The sequence below is a fragment of the Sceloporus occidentalis genome, unplaced genomic scaffold (assembly GCF_023333645.1).
Source record: "Sceloporus occidentalis isolate IW3139 unplaced genomic scaffold, rSceOcc1.0.p SCAF_169, whole genome shotgun sequence".
Lineage (NCBI taxonomy): Eukaryota > Metazoa > Chordata > Lepidosauria > Squamata > Phrynosomatidae > Sceloporus > Sceloporus occidentalis.
In genome coordinates, this window is record NW_028317149.1 from 1,026,362 (window position 1) to 1,040,709 (window position 14,348).

Here is a 14,348-nt window from a genome sequence, read left to right on the forward strand (position 1 = left end):
AAAAAAAACATCTTTAACCCATTAGTTTAACAGTGTTGGCCCTGAATGATCTTTGGTGTTTATTCACGAAAGCATGATAGTCTGTTCCTACATGTTCTGACCTGCCTCTGTCTAACATGTGCCTTTAACCAAGAAAGTTGACATACAAGAAATGTCACTGATTTGATTACATTGGATAGAGGCTCAGTTTTTCTTAAAACAGTAGCTCACTGTGGTTGGCACTTCATAATGCATAGTGAAGCTGCAAGTCCCTGCAAAAAATTTCCTGCCAAACACCTTGTAAGTAATTGAGTAAAAGTGCACCAAGAATTTCTTCCCATGACAACGATTTACACTTCTCTCCAAATGTTTTGTAGCATCTACTATGACTAGTTTATGAAGCAATGCATTGCACAGATTCTCTGTTATCATTTAAAGGAACTGCTTCTTCTGTTGTGGCGACAAACACATTTTATCCAAACTTAAATACAGAGCCAAAAATAGGACTCCATCAGAAACTAGATAGGGTACCAAATTGGACCTTTATCCTTAAAGCACAATGAAATAATACGAAATAGGGTTACAGCGATTATACTGGTACAACATAAACCCAGATTTGTGAAAATGTCAGCAACCATGTAAATAACGCCACAGAGCAAAATGAATACAATAATTAACATAAATGATAATTTGTTACACTGCAGAAAAAATATCAAGTATTAGTATCATACATTATAAATATATATTTTTTTAATTTCATGAACAACAGAAAATATAAACTGTGTGTGCTACAGGAATTATGCGAATATTAACTTCCTAAGCATGATGTAGTCTGTTTAGATTTTGTGTTCTGTTTGAGGCCTCACAGGAAGCGGTTCATCATTAATTTACAAAAACTTTTTATAACGTGTTTTCAGTCGTTAAAGTTGCTTTGTGATTTGATTTAATGTAAAGGACCACAACTTTTTTCCAGGCTGACAATCATTCAACAAAATATTAAACAAAAAATAAATAAAACAGGAGGTTAAAAAAATAAGTAAAACAGGAGGTTAAAATTACTGTTCCTATTTGCATGCACAAATAGTAGGTTCATAGATTAATGTCTTAATCTATAAGAACAATTAAATGCTTGTATTATAAATCTGTATAGTTTAGGAAAATTAGATCTAATCTAAAATGATGGTACTAGTTCTAGGGGAAGCAATGTTTTGAAATGACGTGAAATTTCATGGGAAATTTTAACCCTGTTTCTCCCCCTGTAATCTATAGAGGATAGAGGGGGAAGGGAACTAATGTGCCCTGGACCTCTCGCAGTGGGGGTCCCAACATTTTCTTAGCATCAGAAAAAACACTGTATTTACCCCTTTATAAAAAAATGCAAAGAAGAGAAACATGATTAGTAGACACATATTACATGTGTGTAGGTTTACGCTTATTAAATGCAAACAGTACCAAGTTTGTCCAGTTTCCTTCATTTATTAAATAATTTTTAACAAGGATAAATTCATACAATTCTACATAGCAAATTCTTGGACTTGCAATGTCTGCTTGTCTGTGGAACGAAAGAGAGATACAGGTTACTCCCTTTGTGTCATGCAAAAAAATGAATGCAGGCATTTTTCTAGCAGACTTTAAGTTGCAAGCACTTTTGGATGATGAAGAAACTTTTACTTCTCAGTCTTCTCATGATGACATTTTACAATTTTCAAAACCCCCTTTAGTGAGCACAGTGGTCAAAAGAGAAAATATGAACCCAAGAATGTCGAATCTCTGGACATTTGCTACATTTGCCCTATGACAAAAGGAGCTCTTACACCGTTATGTGATGACATGCGAGGAACGTACTGTTTTGAGACAAGATGTTCCATATGTTCAGTCCACTATTTATATATATCTTTTTTTTTCTCCTGAGAAAATGAAGAAAAATCTAATGACTAAAGTATTTTAAATCTGTCAAATAAAATATAAGATCATACCTCATTAAAATATTATGTTCATTATCCTACAGGCTCTGTCACCAATCTACAGAAAGCACAACAATAACCAAAGTCTGCTTCTTTATTAAATAGATCATTCAAACATTCACAATGCATTGTGGAAAAAGTATGTGAACCCCTAGGCTAATGACTTCTGCAAAAGCAAATTGGAGTCAGGAGCCAGCTAACATAGCGTAATCAAAACGATTTGAATTTGTTATTCACAGGTAGATTGCCTGATGTGAATCATGCCTCAAACAGAAGAGATCATCAAGAATAATGGACTCGCAGAAAGCTGAAAAGGGTTACAAAAGATGTCCATTAGCCCACAATAAGACAAATTGTCTATACATGGAGAAAGTGTTGTCCCTAGGAGTGTTCATGGGTGGAACCACTACTCTTCAGAAAAAAATATTGAAAAAACTGCACAACTGAAGGTCACAAAAAAGCATCTGGATATTTCTCAGTACTAGTGGCAGTTGTGAATTTACCTTGGGTGCTGCCCTAGGCCCAACCCAAGTTATCGCCCATCTCTTAACCATTCCATTCTGCAGTGGGGCACCGGGAGACTTGATTGTTCAATATTTTGTAGCAAGGGAGGTACTGTCTCCCCCTAAATCTGCTGCCCTAGGCCTATGGACTAGAAGGGTTGAACTTGATTGACTTAGGTCTGTCCGCCAGCTGAAGCTCAACAGAAGTTGGTTGATGCAACAAGACAACAACCCCAAGCAACAACATAAATCAACAACAGAATGGTTTTAACAAATGTGGTCCAGTCAGAGTCCTAACTTCATCCCAATTAAGATGCTGTGTCATGACCTCAAGAAAACGATTCACACCAGACATCCCAAGACTATTGTTAACATGCAACAGTTTTATAAAGAGGAATGATCAATTATTCCTCCTAACTGCAGGAAACATTTAGGTAAGGTTATTGCTGCCAAAGGAGGGTCGACCAGTTATTAAATCCAAGGGTCCACATACTTTTTCCACCCTGCAGTGTGAATGTTTATATGATGTGTTCAATAAAAAACATATATAAGTGTGTGTTATTAGTGGAGCCAGGCTATGTTTGCTTATTTTTGTAACTTAGAAGATTGGATCAAATTAAATGACTAATATATGTAGAAATGCATGTAATTTTAAAGGGTTCACATAATTGTTCCTCAAACTGTAAATACCTTCTTTATTTTACAGAATTCAGAGAGTGTTAATCACAGGATAACATGACCTATTTCATGTGACTCACATACAAGGCAGACAAGGTACTTTTTGCCTGAGCTACTATGTGGACATGCAGCAGGGCTCCTGCAAGAAGCTGCTGGGCATTTTGCGACAAACTGGAACTCCTTCATATAAGTAGCATATTACTTTATAAATATTTGCAAGAACCAAAACACATTGCACATGCATGTATGTAACTAATTTAGAGATTATTGTTTTTACCCCACAAAGAAGCCGCAGCAGTCTGTTTAATGAATCACAGATTCTTGAGTGTATTTGCGACGTAAGGAAGCGGTAAGAGTTGGATACAAGGACACAATTGATGGCCGAGATTTCAAGCTAGGATAAACTCTTTTTAATACTGCTCTTCTAAAGAGAATGTAGACCCAGGGATCCAGAATCTGATTCCAGGTAGCCACGCGGAGATAGATGAGAAGAAACTTCTCTGTTTCTCTAGGAATTTCTCCATTAGCCAGTCCCACGTTGGGCTGCTGCAGAACAGTCTGTGTTATGAAGATCTAAACAAACAAGAAAGGTGTAACAATTAGATCATCTTTATTACTATCAAAATAACACTACTGAGTCCCAAAACCACAAGGGAAGAACCAAACTTTTCCACAAAAAAAACTTAGACACAAGTACTTAAAATTGACTAAAATAAACTTCTACAGCCTCAAATGATACATACTAGTTTGTAATAACATTTCAAGCATAAACAGAGATCTAACTGTTATATTAACTATCATTTTTGTATATGTAATTAATTACTACCAAAGACAGGGGTTATACAGTGTTGGCAAGGAACTAAGTAAAATGCATTACACTGTATAACAAATTCTCTTGAAAGGCTTATGTGATTAGTTTATCCCCTTTAGCATTAGTGCTTGTTCTTCTAATATAATTATTATATTATTTCTTCAAATACATTTCTTTATGTACTATAATGTTGACTGATATTGAAAGAAAAAGAAAATTGAAGGTTATTTGGGGGTTAATTTACATACAATAATTTGTGCAAATGCAAATGTCAATCCTATAAAATCATGCACTTAAAAAAACAAGACCATTTAAAATGTAGCCACAAAAATATATTGTTTCACAAAAATATAAACGGCCGCATACAAGATAGCCCAGGGCAGGGCAGTGCACAAAGCGCCCTAACTTCCACACCCACCATCCTGTCTAGAGTGCTAGAATATGACACCTAGAAGGGAGCTGAAATACAGTCTTACTACAGTAATGATAGTTTTTAAACCAGGTGTCCTACAGGGGATATCTCTGTATATAAAAGCTGGGACAAATGGTTTTGAAACCAAGAAGCTGAGCAAGTTCCCTCTATCCTTTCCTTTTGCAGAATGTTTGGCCTAGTTGGCGATTTGTGTTTCTTTTCCGGTTTGTTATGGTTTGTTTGTGCAGTTTACCATCATAAAGTATGGTTGTTGGTGGTGCACAAACCTAAAGGGCTTACGGGCAAAGCACTCCCTGGGCATGTGCCTCGATGATCCCAGTCCCGATACATTGGGCATGGGGACACCAGCAGTTACAGTGTGGATGAACCCTTATACTGTGTCAGATAGTTTGCTACATAGTGAAACAGTGATGTTTGTTTGTAAAAGGTCATGTTATGATTGAATGTCAAACGATATTTACATTTTCTGCAAAGTTTATTAAAAATTCATATGAAGGTCGTGTCTCTTATAACAGAGGTGGGCTATGGTTATAAATATAATATAATCTGCATTCGGATTCATAGAAATTGTACAAATGTGACGAACTTTGGCAAATTCGGCAACTCGTACAAAGTCATGAAAACGCAGGCAGTACCTCATGAAGCAGATGAAGACAAAGTAAAAAGCTCTGACTTTTAGTCTGAAATTTTGCGGGCCCTTTTACTCACACTCTCCCATGCTGTCACGCCCCTTTAAATGTTTCACTACCTTCTCTGCTGACGACTTCTGCTTCCATTTCCACATCTTATTGTTTTTCATCTTCTCTCTTTTATCGTTTATCTTCCCTCTTCGCAGACATAACATGGAGCGAACTTACACCAAAATGGCAGCCCTTCCAGTGACGTGTTATTGTCCGATCCTCCTATCGTCAAGATGTCACAGAGAGCGCTGAGATTTTGTCGGAAGTTCACTTTAAGGCAAAACGGCAGCCCTTTTAGTGGCGCCCTCTCAACCAATTGGAGGAACAGACATAACCTGGCGCCACCTTCCATTTTGCCGGAAGTTCATGCCAGGTTATATCTGCAGAGATGCGGACAAAGAGAGAAGATTGAAGGTGAAGTAATTTAGAGAGTGTAAGAGACAGAGTGAACGAGAGTGTGAGTGAGAGTGAATGTGGGCACCAGACAACAAATTTGGTTCCCAGCATGCTCGTGCCATCAAATGCTACCTCATGCACTCAAATTAAATATTATATACATGCACTAAGCAATTTAACTTTGCAGGTGGCATTGATAACCCTTAAATGAACTGGAGATTTTTGTTTACTAGTATAACATAAGTATAATGTTGATACATGTAAAATAATGCACTTGGGACGTAAACATCCCAAGGTGGAATATATCTTTGTGGCATTGCCTTATCAGCAAAAAAACTGAAAAGAGGGACTTAGAAGTAATTATCTTTGAAGACTGAAAGAAAAACAGACAATGCAGGCTGGTATAGCTAGAGGCATTACTGAATATAAGATGAGGCCACAGACTGATTAAGGTCTTTACATCCGGTAAAAAGCCTTTTTTAGGAGGATCTGTCCTGCTTTTGCATCCATATATTTTGCCCTAGGCCAATTAGGCCTAGGGCTGCAGGTCCAGGAGGGTGGCAGTTCTAAAGTGTAGTGACATGTGATTGGCTCCTCCTTGAAGGAGCAACTCTGGAGCTGCAGCTTCTCTCCAAGGTTTTTTTACCATTTAAAATAATTCATAGTAAAGTACTCATAAAATATTTGAGCATGCAGTCTTCTTTGGGGAAGTTTTTTGAGAGATCTGTCCTAAATATAGATACGATGAATGTCTTGAAACCATTGACTTCATGGAGTTTGTCACAGACAGGCAGTCATGTACCCAGTTTAAAAAAAAATGTATAATGATTCATCCAATGATTAATTTGAAAAGCTTGGGGGGAAATTTGGAAATAGTTCAATAAAAGGGTTTGTCTATGATAAACAGAATAATATAAAGGGAAAATCTTGAAAATGTTCGACTTGAAGCATGTCTGTTTTTCTTCCAACTTCACCACTTTTGTAGCTATGTAGCATCTGACAAATTCCAGAACATGCACGGTAATAGTTTTCTTTCTCAGATGTGTTCATCAGCTTTAAGATGTCTCTCAATCACTTGTAATCCACTCTGCATTTCTTAAAGGGGAAATACCATCTTCACACCCCCCCCCCTAAATTAATTTATTAAAACAACCCATAACTTATTTGAGCTCTTGTTTATGTCAGTCAAATTGTTACGTAATACATTACCTACTATGTCCTGTTTACCCATTGTACAGCAGTGTGGAATATGATGGCACTATATAAAACAATAAAAAATTATAATATCTAGTGCTTTTTATTTTTCAAAAAGAGCGAGTTTGTAGTTTTGGGGTTAGGGACTGTTTTACCTCAAGAAAGCCACGATTTATGCTAAAAGGTGGCAAATCTAGCATTTAAAATACATTTTTTGCCCACCTCCTTATTCGTACCACACTCTTAGGCTTGGTTTCCACTTGGTTTTTTTTTGCTAAAAACGCCCATAAAAACGCCAATTCAGCCACACAGCGTTTTTTTTGTGAAAAAATGCTGCGGCCAGATGTTAGCTGTTCTTCAATAGGAAATCGCACAATGCCATAAACACTTGGCGTTTTTCTGTTTGGCGTTTTTTCAGTCCTCTTTGGCGTTTTTCTGCTTTTTTGGGCTCTGTGGCAGTTTTTCAAAATCGCAGCATGTTGACACTCTGGCGTTTTTTGCAAGGAAATCTTGGTGTTTTTCTCCAATAGAAGTCTATGGGAGAGAAAAAACGCCATGAAAAAGCCATGTGGGTTTTAGCCTTGGCGTTTTTTATGGCGTTTTTTTCCACAGTTACAATGCAGAGGATGGACCCAGTATCTGTGTGTCCTACGAGAAATAGGCTGGAAACAAACAGTTTCACACAAAACAAAGTTCATATTGAATTTTACACCATTTGGAACAAACATGCCATTACAAACAAACATACGCGACGCATCAACTGGATCCTGCGTGCCAAAAGCAACAGCAAACAATTTGCACCATCATTTGGGGCCAATCTTCCTAGAGGAGCAGACATTCGGAATAAAGCATGCCTTACAAACCACAGAAAAGAGACAAAAGGGTCCGCCGGGGCGTGTTTAAGTAGAACTCTACCAAGGAAATGACATCAGGAGGGGGCAGATACTTGTCGTTTATCCTAATCCCTTTTAGCTGGGTGAAAATTCCAACGTGTAAAGGCTGGAAAAACTGCCTAAGGTCGAAAAAGCAATTTCCACAGAAAGGCTAAAACGCCAGAAAAAACTCCCGCAAAAACGCCAAAACGCAGGAAAATGCAGCGGCAGTTTTCTTGGCGTTTTTCCTGGCGTTTTTCATCAAGAAAAAAACGCAGGACAAAAACCCAAGTGGAAACCTAGCCTTACAAAGGGTATCCAAAATCCTTTTAACAAGGAGCATATTAACACACAGAGCACTGATGCTTGGGGTCATCCCCCAAGATAGTATAGTATTCATGCATTTTAAATATACTGTATAGTCTGGAAGAAAGGCTTGACGGGGGATATGATCGAAACATTTAAATAGATAAAGGGAGTCAACATGATAAAAGCACGAGAGTTTATTTATAACTAGAAATACTACCACAATAAGAGTAACAGTTTAAAAGTAACATCAGGAATTGCTACTTTACTGAATGATGCCCGTGTAGTCAGAATGGAACGGAAGGGGCCTTGACAGGGATGCAGAGCAGGGCTAGGTCAGGGGGTCATAGAAAGTTCAGTGGGGAGGGGGAGGAAGTGAAGGGGGTATATAAGGATGGGGCATAAGGGGGTTCGGGGCTTTTTGTTGTGCCAGCATACCCGGTGTGTTTGTCCCACCCTCCCTCCCTTTTATTTTATGATGTGTCCTGTGGCTATGTGACCTTGTTACTAATTTTCTTTGTTTTGTTTCAGGTTTTTGTCACAGCCGGGGGGCGGTAGCTTGCCAGGTTGCCGGGGGGTGTTATGTGGTTATTGCCACTGGTGTTCAAGTGTCGGTGGGAGGTTCCTGGCTGGGCGGTTGCTGGAACCTCAGGTGGGGGAGGGGCATCATGGTATGCCCTCCCATAAGGTTATGCTTACGGTTCGGCCCCGGTTGGTCCTGGCAAGCTTATGGGTGTTTTATGGTATTTTGGGTCATTGCCGTGTTAATGCACCTTTTTATGTTTACAGGTTGCGTGGCAATGACGTTAATAAATTGGCTGTGGCCTTTATTCATCCCACATGTGGTGTCTGTGTTTTTATTGGGGGGTGGTTATCTGGGATGACCTAGCCCGAGAGTCGAGGCTACCCCTGTCAAGGGTAGTGGATGCATGGAATGGTCTTCCAGCAGACAAGGTAGATGTTAATACAGTGAAGGCGTTTAAGCAAGTATGGGACAGGCATAAGGCTAAGCTAGATGTAGGATAAGGCCAAAGACTAAGGAAAGTACTCAGAGGTTGGGCAGACTGGATGGGCCCAATGGTTCTTATCTGCCGTCACTTTCTGTGTTTCTATGTTTCTATATTGTGACCACAAGTATTTATATGAGGTATTTAGAAAAAGATTCATTGCATGCATTTTATTTACATAACTGAATTTGCACACCAATTGTCTACTGTCTCTTTAGACATTACTGTGACTTTAGGGCTGGCACACCCTAGAAAAGAAAGACATAAAAGGAGGAAAGGAGGACAGATATGTCTTGAAAATTTGGAAGTATTAAATGTCCCAGATTGCCATTTTTACCAACCTCTTTGGTCCTGAAAGTGTGAGCCTGTCAGGGTCCGCAGAACAGACCCCGCCGCAGTGACTCACCGGAGTACCCACTTCTCGCGGGTACCGCATCAGCATGGCGTCCAGTCCTCTCCTCTTCCGTGGCTGCAGCTAGAGGGCGCGCGCGCCTCTCACGCAACTTTATTGTTCCCGAACAGAACCGGCGGGAACGCGCTCCAGTGACGTCATGGGCGGCAAATTTAAAAACCCAGCACTGAGCTTTGCTCAGTGCTCAGTTATTGTGCTTCCTATGCGTTTGTGTATTACTTCCTTCTATTTGATTTCCGTGTACTAGACCTGGCTTATCCTGACTACCTCCTTCGTGTACCAGACCTCAGCTAGCTTTTGGATTCTGTCTCCCTCCCGTGTACCAGACCTGGCTTATCCTGACTACCTCCTCCGTGTACCAGACCTTGGCTTCCTGGATGACTCCGATATTTTGGGGCATTATTCACTAAACGCTGCGCTCCGGTTCCTGTTCCTGCATTTTGGGCTCTGCCATTACCCTATCCTCCTCAACATCCTGACAGAGCCTATACAGTTTTCTATGATGATGCAATAAGATACCGCCTTTGACTAAAGTCTCAATCTATGATGAACTAATTCAAAAAGAAATGGCTATTTTTGTTTCTAACAAAATTCAAAATTAAAAACTTAAATGTAAAGTACGTATGGGAAAAGGGGGATAGAAACATGTAAAAACATTAAATACACAAAAGGATTCAGTAAAGTTCAGGAATGATTAATGAAGCATACTTTAATTAAGAAAACATGGTGGTTATGATTTGAGCTTAGTGGACAATAAAAGACATAGGAGAAATCGAACATATGGAAATACTATTTTACAAAAAAGGCGCTAACATATGCGTTTGTATGCGTGTATCATATCACATATAACATTGTTCATGCTCAAAAATATTGAAATCCTATGAAAATAGTTAATCAAATAATTGTTTTATTTTTTAGCTTACCAGTAATTTATGGGTAATTAAAAATCATGATTCTTTTGTCTTTTTTCCTCTATGGATCAACAGTGAACCTAATTTACTCAAATTCTTCTGTTTTTAGCTATTACATATACCCAAAGTTCCAGACAGTAGAAAATCATGTTACTAATTATAAAGCTGAAAATGGATCATAAACTAGACCTTATAGATCATATTGTTAAAATAAAGTTAATGAACCATAATCAATGCTTCAGTTGAAATAACAAATCCCAACGTAATTTTATCAATGCTTCATGTTGTGTGTTTATTGCTTGCTTCATTTGGGATGAGTAAAACAAAATTTAATTATCCCTATCAATCAATTACATAGTAGTAGCATTCCATAAAACGTGCGCCTTGTATACTTAGCAATGGCATTCTCATAATAGTATATTGCCAGTTTAGTAAATTAGGAGGCTGCATATTAATATTGACACAGAAACATGGAAGATTAAAGTTCTTAAGTCTTGAAAGCAAACCTATGCAGAATTAGTGCTATAATCAGGGGCGGACTGGGCCGGGGGGCAATTGCCCCCCAGGCCGCCCTAAATCCGGGCCGGTGGGCCGGACGGACGAGCATTCAATGCGGCTGCGGCCGCAAAGTTAAAAACTAAGCGGCCGCGAGCAGGATTGAATGCGGCCGTCATGCGTACCTGGCGTGGGGGGGAGGGGGGCGGTCCGCCCCGGCTGCCGCTCATCTGAGGGGTGCCACCATGCCGGCACGCCTTCAGAAACGATGCGCGCGGCACAACATTGAAGCCACGCCCACCGTCTTCCGCGCTCAGTGCACCGGAAGGACAGGAAGAAGAAGAAGAGGAGGAGGAGGAAAAGTGAGAGTGAAAGAAGAAAATGTAGGAAAGAGTGGATTAGTAAGTGTGTGAGAGTGATGGGTGTTATGCTGAATGTAAGTGTGTGAGAGTGATGGGTGTTATGCTGAATGTAAGTGTGTGAGAGTGATGGGTGTTATGCTGAATGTAAGTGTGTGAGAGTGATGGGTGTTATGCTGAATGTTTGTGAATGAGGGTTTCAGATAGCATGGATGTGTAAGTGTTGGGGGATAGCTTGGCCAAGTGAATGCTGAATTTTTAGTTTCAGTCCAGAATTTTCATTTCGTTGCATCCCTACTATATACTATGCCAGTCACTAAAGTGGTAAGCCTACACCACATCAATGTTTGGCTTAGTATATAGTGATAGGGGTTGTCTGGCTCAATGTATAGGCACACATTGACGGTGGTACCGCATAATCCCTAAGCATATAATGATAACAAATATGCTGTACCCCTGTCAATGTTTGCCTAACCATAGAAACTATGCAGTTTTAAAGTGTGTGTGTGTGGGGGGGTGCCACATACAGGGTCTGCCACAGGTGCCAAATACTCTCGGTACCCCCCTGCATCATGCGGCTGTCAGACCCAATGGCCATGCCTCAGCTCCTCTTCCCACGTCTTAAAAGTGGTGGGATGAAGAGCTGAGGCATGCGGTGCGTGCACGCCGGCCACTTTAATTTCATTAGGCGCTGGTGGAGTGACTGCCGCACGACGGCCGCTTTCAATGTCGCTCGCAGCCGCTTTGATGGTGCAACGGGCCAGTTGACTAGACTTGCCCCCCAGGCCTTAGGCTGCCAGCCCTCCCCTGGCTATAATGCCAATTGCCTACAACAAAACATTTAAATAAAGAACATATGTCCATGACTGTTCTTTTAAACATGAAATTAATTGTGATTTTTTTTCTAAACCAGACGTTATAGCTGAAGGAACACTCAAATAGCAAAAATCCCCAAAATTTTGTTTTTAAACACGGCGGACTTCTTAAAATTTAATCAAAACTGAGATTATGGGATTAATCTCTTACTATTAGGCAGATATATCTAAAGAACATTCCTTTGACAGAATGCAAACACAGATTTATTTTCTGGCTAACGTTTAAAGAGAAACACATTTTGTTTTGCATAGTTTCCTGAAGATGGAATCTGGTTTTGTTACATGTTTCAATGAATATGAAAGTACTAAAGTGACGAGATATTCATGTGTGATGGGCAAGTAGAACAGTGATGCTAAGTGAACTAAGCCTGGGTCAATGTAAACCAGATGTTGGAAGCACTTTGACTTTCATCTATATATTGTGATATTTCCTAGTTAATAGTATTGATACAAAGCTTTTGCCACCTTGCTCTGTCACAGAATTCATTAAATGTGACTGAAATCTGACCATTGTTCTACCCGTTAAGCGTGGGGCATGCCTAGTGTAGCAGCCCCCCAAAAATCACTGTAAAGCTGCCGTGCTGCGAGTGTTGCAAATACAAAAAAGTTGTAAGTGGAGTCCTTCTAGGTTCTTTTCTGGTTCCATGTATTAACTTATTTATCAAAGTGTTGAACTGCAGGCCCTGAGGACCAGAACCAGGGCAGATTTTATGAATATCTCTGCCTAAGCACTGGCAGCTCAATCCAAATGGTTTGAACAGATTAAAACACTTGTACTCAAAGCAAAAATTTACCTAAATACTTGAGGCCTGGGATTCGACAGCCCAAGTCTAACATATGTGTTTGTATGCATGTATCATATCACATATAGCATTAGCATTGCTCATGCTCAAAAATATTGAAATCCTATGAAAATAATTAATCAAATATTTTTTTTATTTTTTAGCTTACCAGTAATGGAAGCCAACAGACACTGGCAATCACCATGATCCCGACTAGCTGGACCATCATTTCAACCTCACTGTCTCTCCGTCGCTGGACAGACTCACGGTCATGATAGACTTTGCAGAGGGTCACCACACTGATGGTGTTAAGAATAAAGGAGAGACAGACGGATAGTATGCCAGTCAGGGAAAAAATCAATCCAAATGCCTTGTTGTTTGAATCTTGTAATAATGTGAGGAAACACCAGGATCGTGGATACTGTAGGGTATAATTTCCAAAGCCCATTATGGGCAATAGTCCTAAGAAGAAAGCAAAGCACCATACCATGACCACAATTCCCCAGGCTCTCTTTTTGGACACATTAGCTGAACGAGAAAATGGTTTGTTTATGCCAAAGAAACGTTCAGCTGCCATGGCAGCACCAAGAAGAAGTGGGCACTGCCCATAAAAGACCATAGATAGTCCTAAAAAATTGCACAGATGGCAATTCTTGTCAAACACTTGCCAGTCAAATTGCGTTATATGATATGACACCACAATAATCCCAGTGACCAAAAGTCCCATGAAGTCGGTAACCACTAGACCACAAAGGAAAATAAGGAAAGAGGACCGTGAGCGGCTGCAAGTCTTCCTGGACGCACTGACCAATACACAGAAGGCAAATAGATTAGAAGCCAGGCCAATCAAGCTGAAAATAGTGGAAAACCATGAAGAAGTAATTGGCTTTTTCATATCCATGGCAGTGGTCATATTTATATATCTGAAGCAGGTTCCATCAGATGCATTAGTGTCAAGCGTTGGGCAAAAAACATCTATTCCATTTATACTGCACATGTTAGCAACCCTTAATGGGTCATTTGGTAGATCCATCAGTGCTTTGGGGATCCTGGGAGAATTCATAGACTTGAGTTGTACATCATCTCAATCTTTCATGGACTTCAATCATCCTACAAAACTGTGGGCAAAAACAAATACATGTAATAAGCATATTAATTGATATAATGTAAACATTTGAAAACATTCAAGACACTAGGGCATACGTGATGCTAAATCTCCAAATTATTTGATCCTACAGTGACACTTCACATGTAAAATCTGGCAAAAAAGTTTTCATATGTTTCAGATGTCACTTAGCTGGACATGCCCAAGGGCTAAATGTTGCCAGCTCTTTGCCATCCCTGCATCCCCACTTAAAATAAAATGCAGTCCTGATATGCAAATCTACAGACACATCATTATACTCGCTTACATATTGCACAGTACATTGCAGCATGTACAAAGATATCAAATTGAAATGCAAACATGAATTAGTCATAAAAGAGACATATACTAATTAACCATGTGTTTATAATATAATCACTCTATCCTTTTTTAAAGGGCCAAAACAAGATATTAATGAACATGCTGTAGAGATAAGTAAGCATGTTGCTGTTTAGGATTTTTTAAATGTATAAAAAACCTTCTTCGTCCTCTAAGACCATTAAATCCATTAAGTTAAAGACAGGCAATATATTCAACCCTTCAGGGT

General features: G+C 39.5%; 1 protein-coding gene across 1 annotated transcript; it reads right to left on the bottom strand.

The window, feature by feature from the left end:
• Positions 1-3,427: 3,427 nt before the first annotated feature.
• LOC149279371 (thromboxane A2 receptor-like) lies at positions 3,428-13,597 on the bottom strand. The gene is made up of 2 exons (XM_089501296.1): positions 12,827-13,597; positions 3,428-3,697 (listed from the first exon to the last, which is right to left on the bottom strand). The coding sequence occupies exons 1-2, from the start codon at positions 13,568-13,570 to the stop codon at positions 3,428-3,430; spliced, it is 1,014 nt and encodes a 337-aa protein (XP_089357422.1). The 5' UTR covers positions 13,571-13,597.
• Between the last annotated feature and the right edge of the window lie 751 nt (positions 13,598-14,348).

Bases quoted from the DNA above. Each gene is read 5' to 3' on its own strand.
- LOC149279371 (XM_089501296.1), bottom strand. From the start codon at position 13,570: ATGACCACTGCCATGGATATGAAAAAGCCAATTACTTCTTCATGGTTT. The intron at 3,698-12,826 runs GTAAGCTAAAAA...TTGTTTGTTTAG, and splicing joins TCTGTTGGCTTCCATTACTG to ATCTTCATAACACAGACTGT.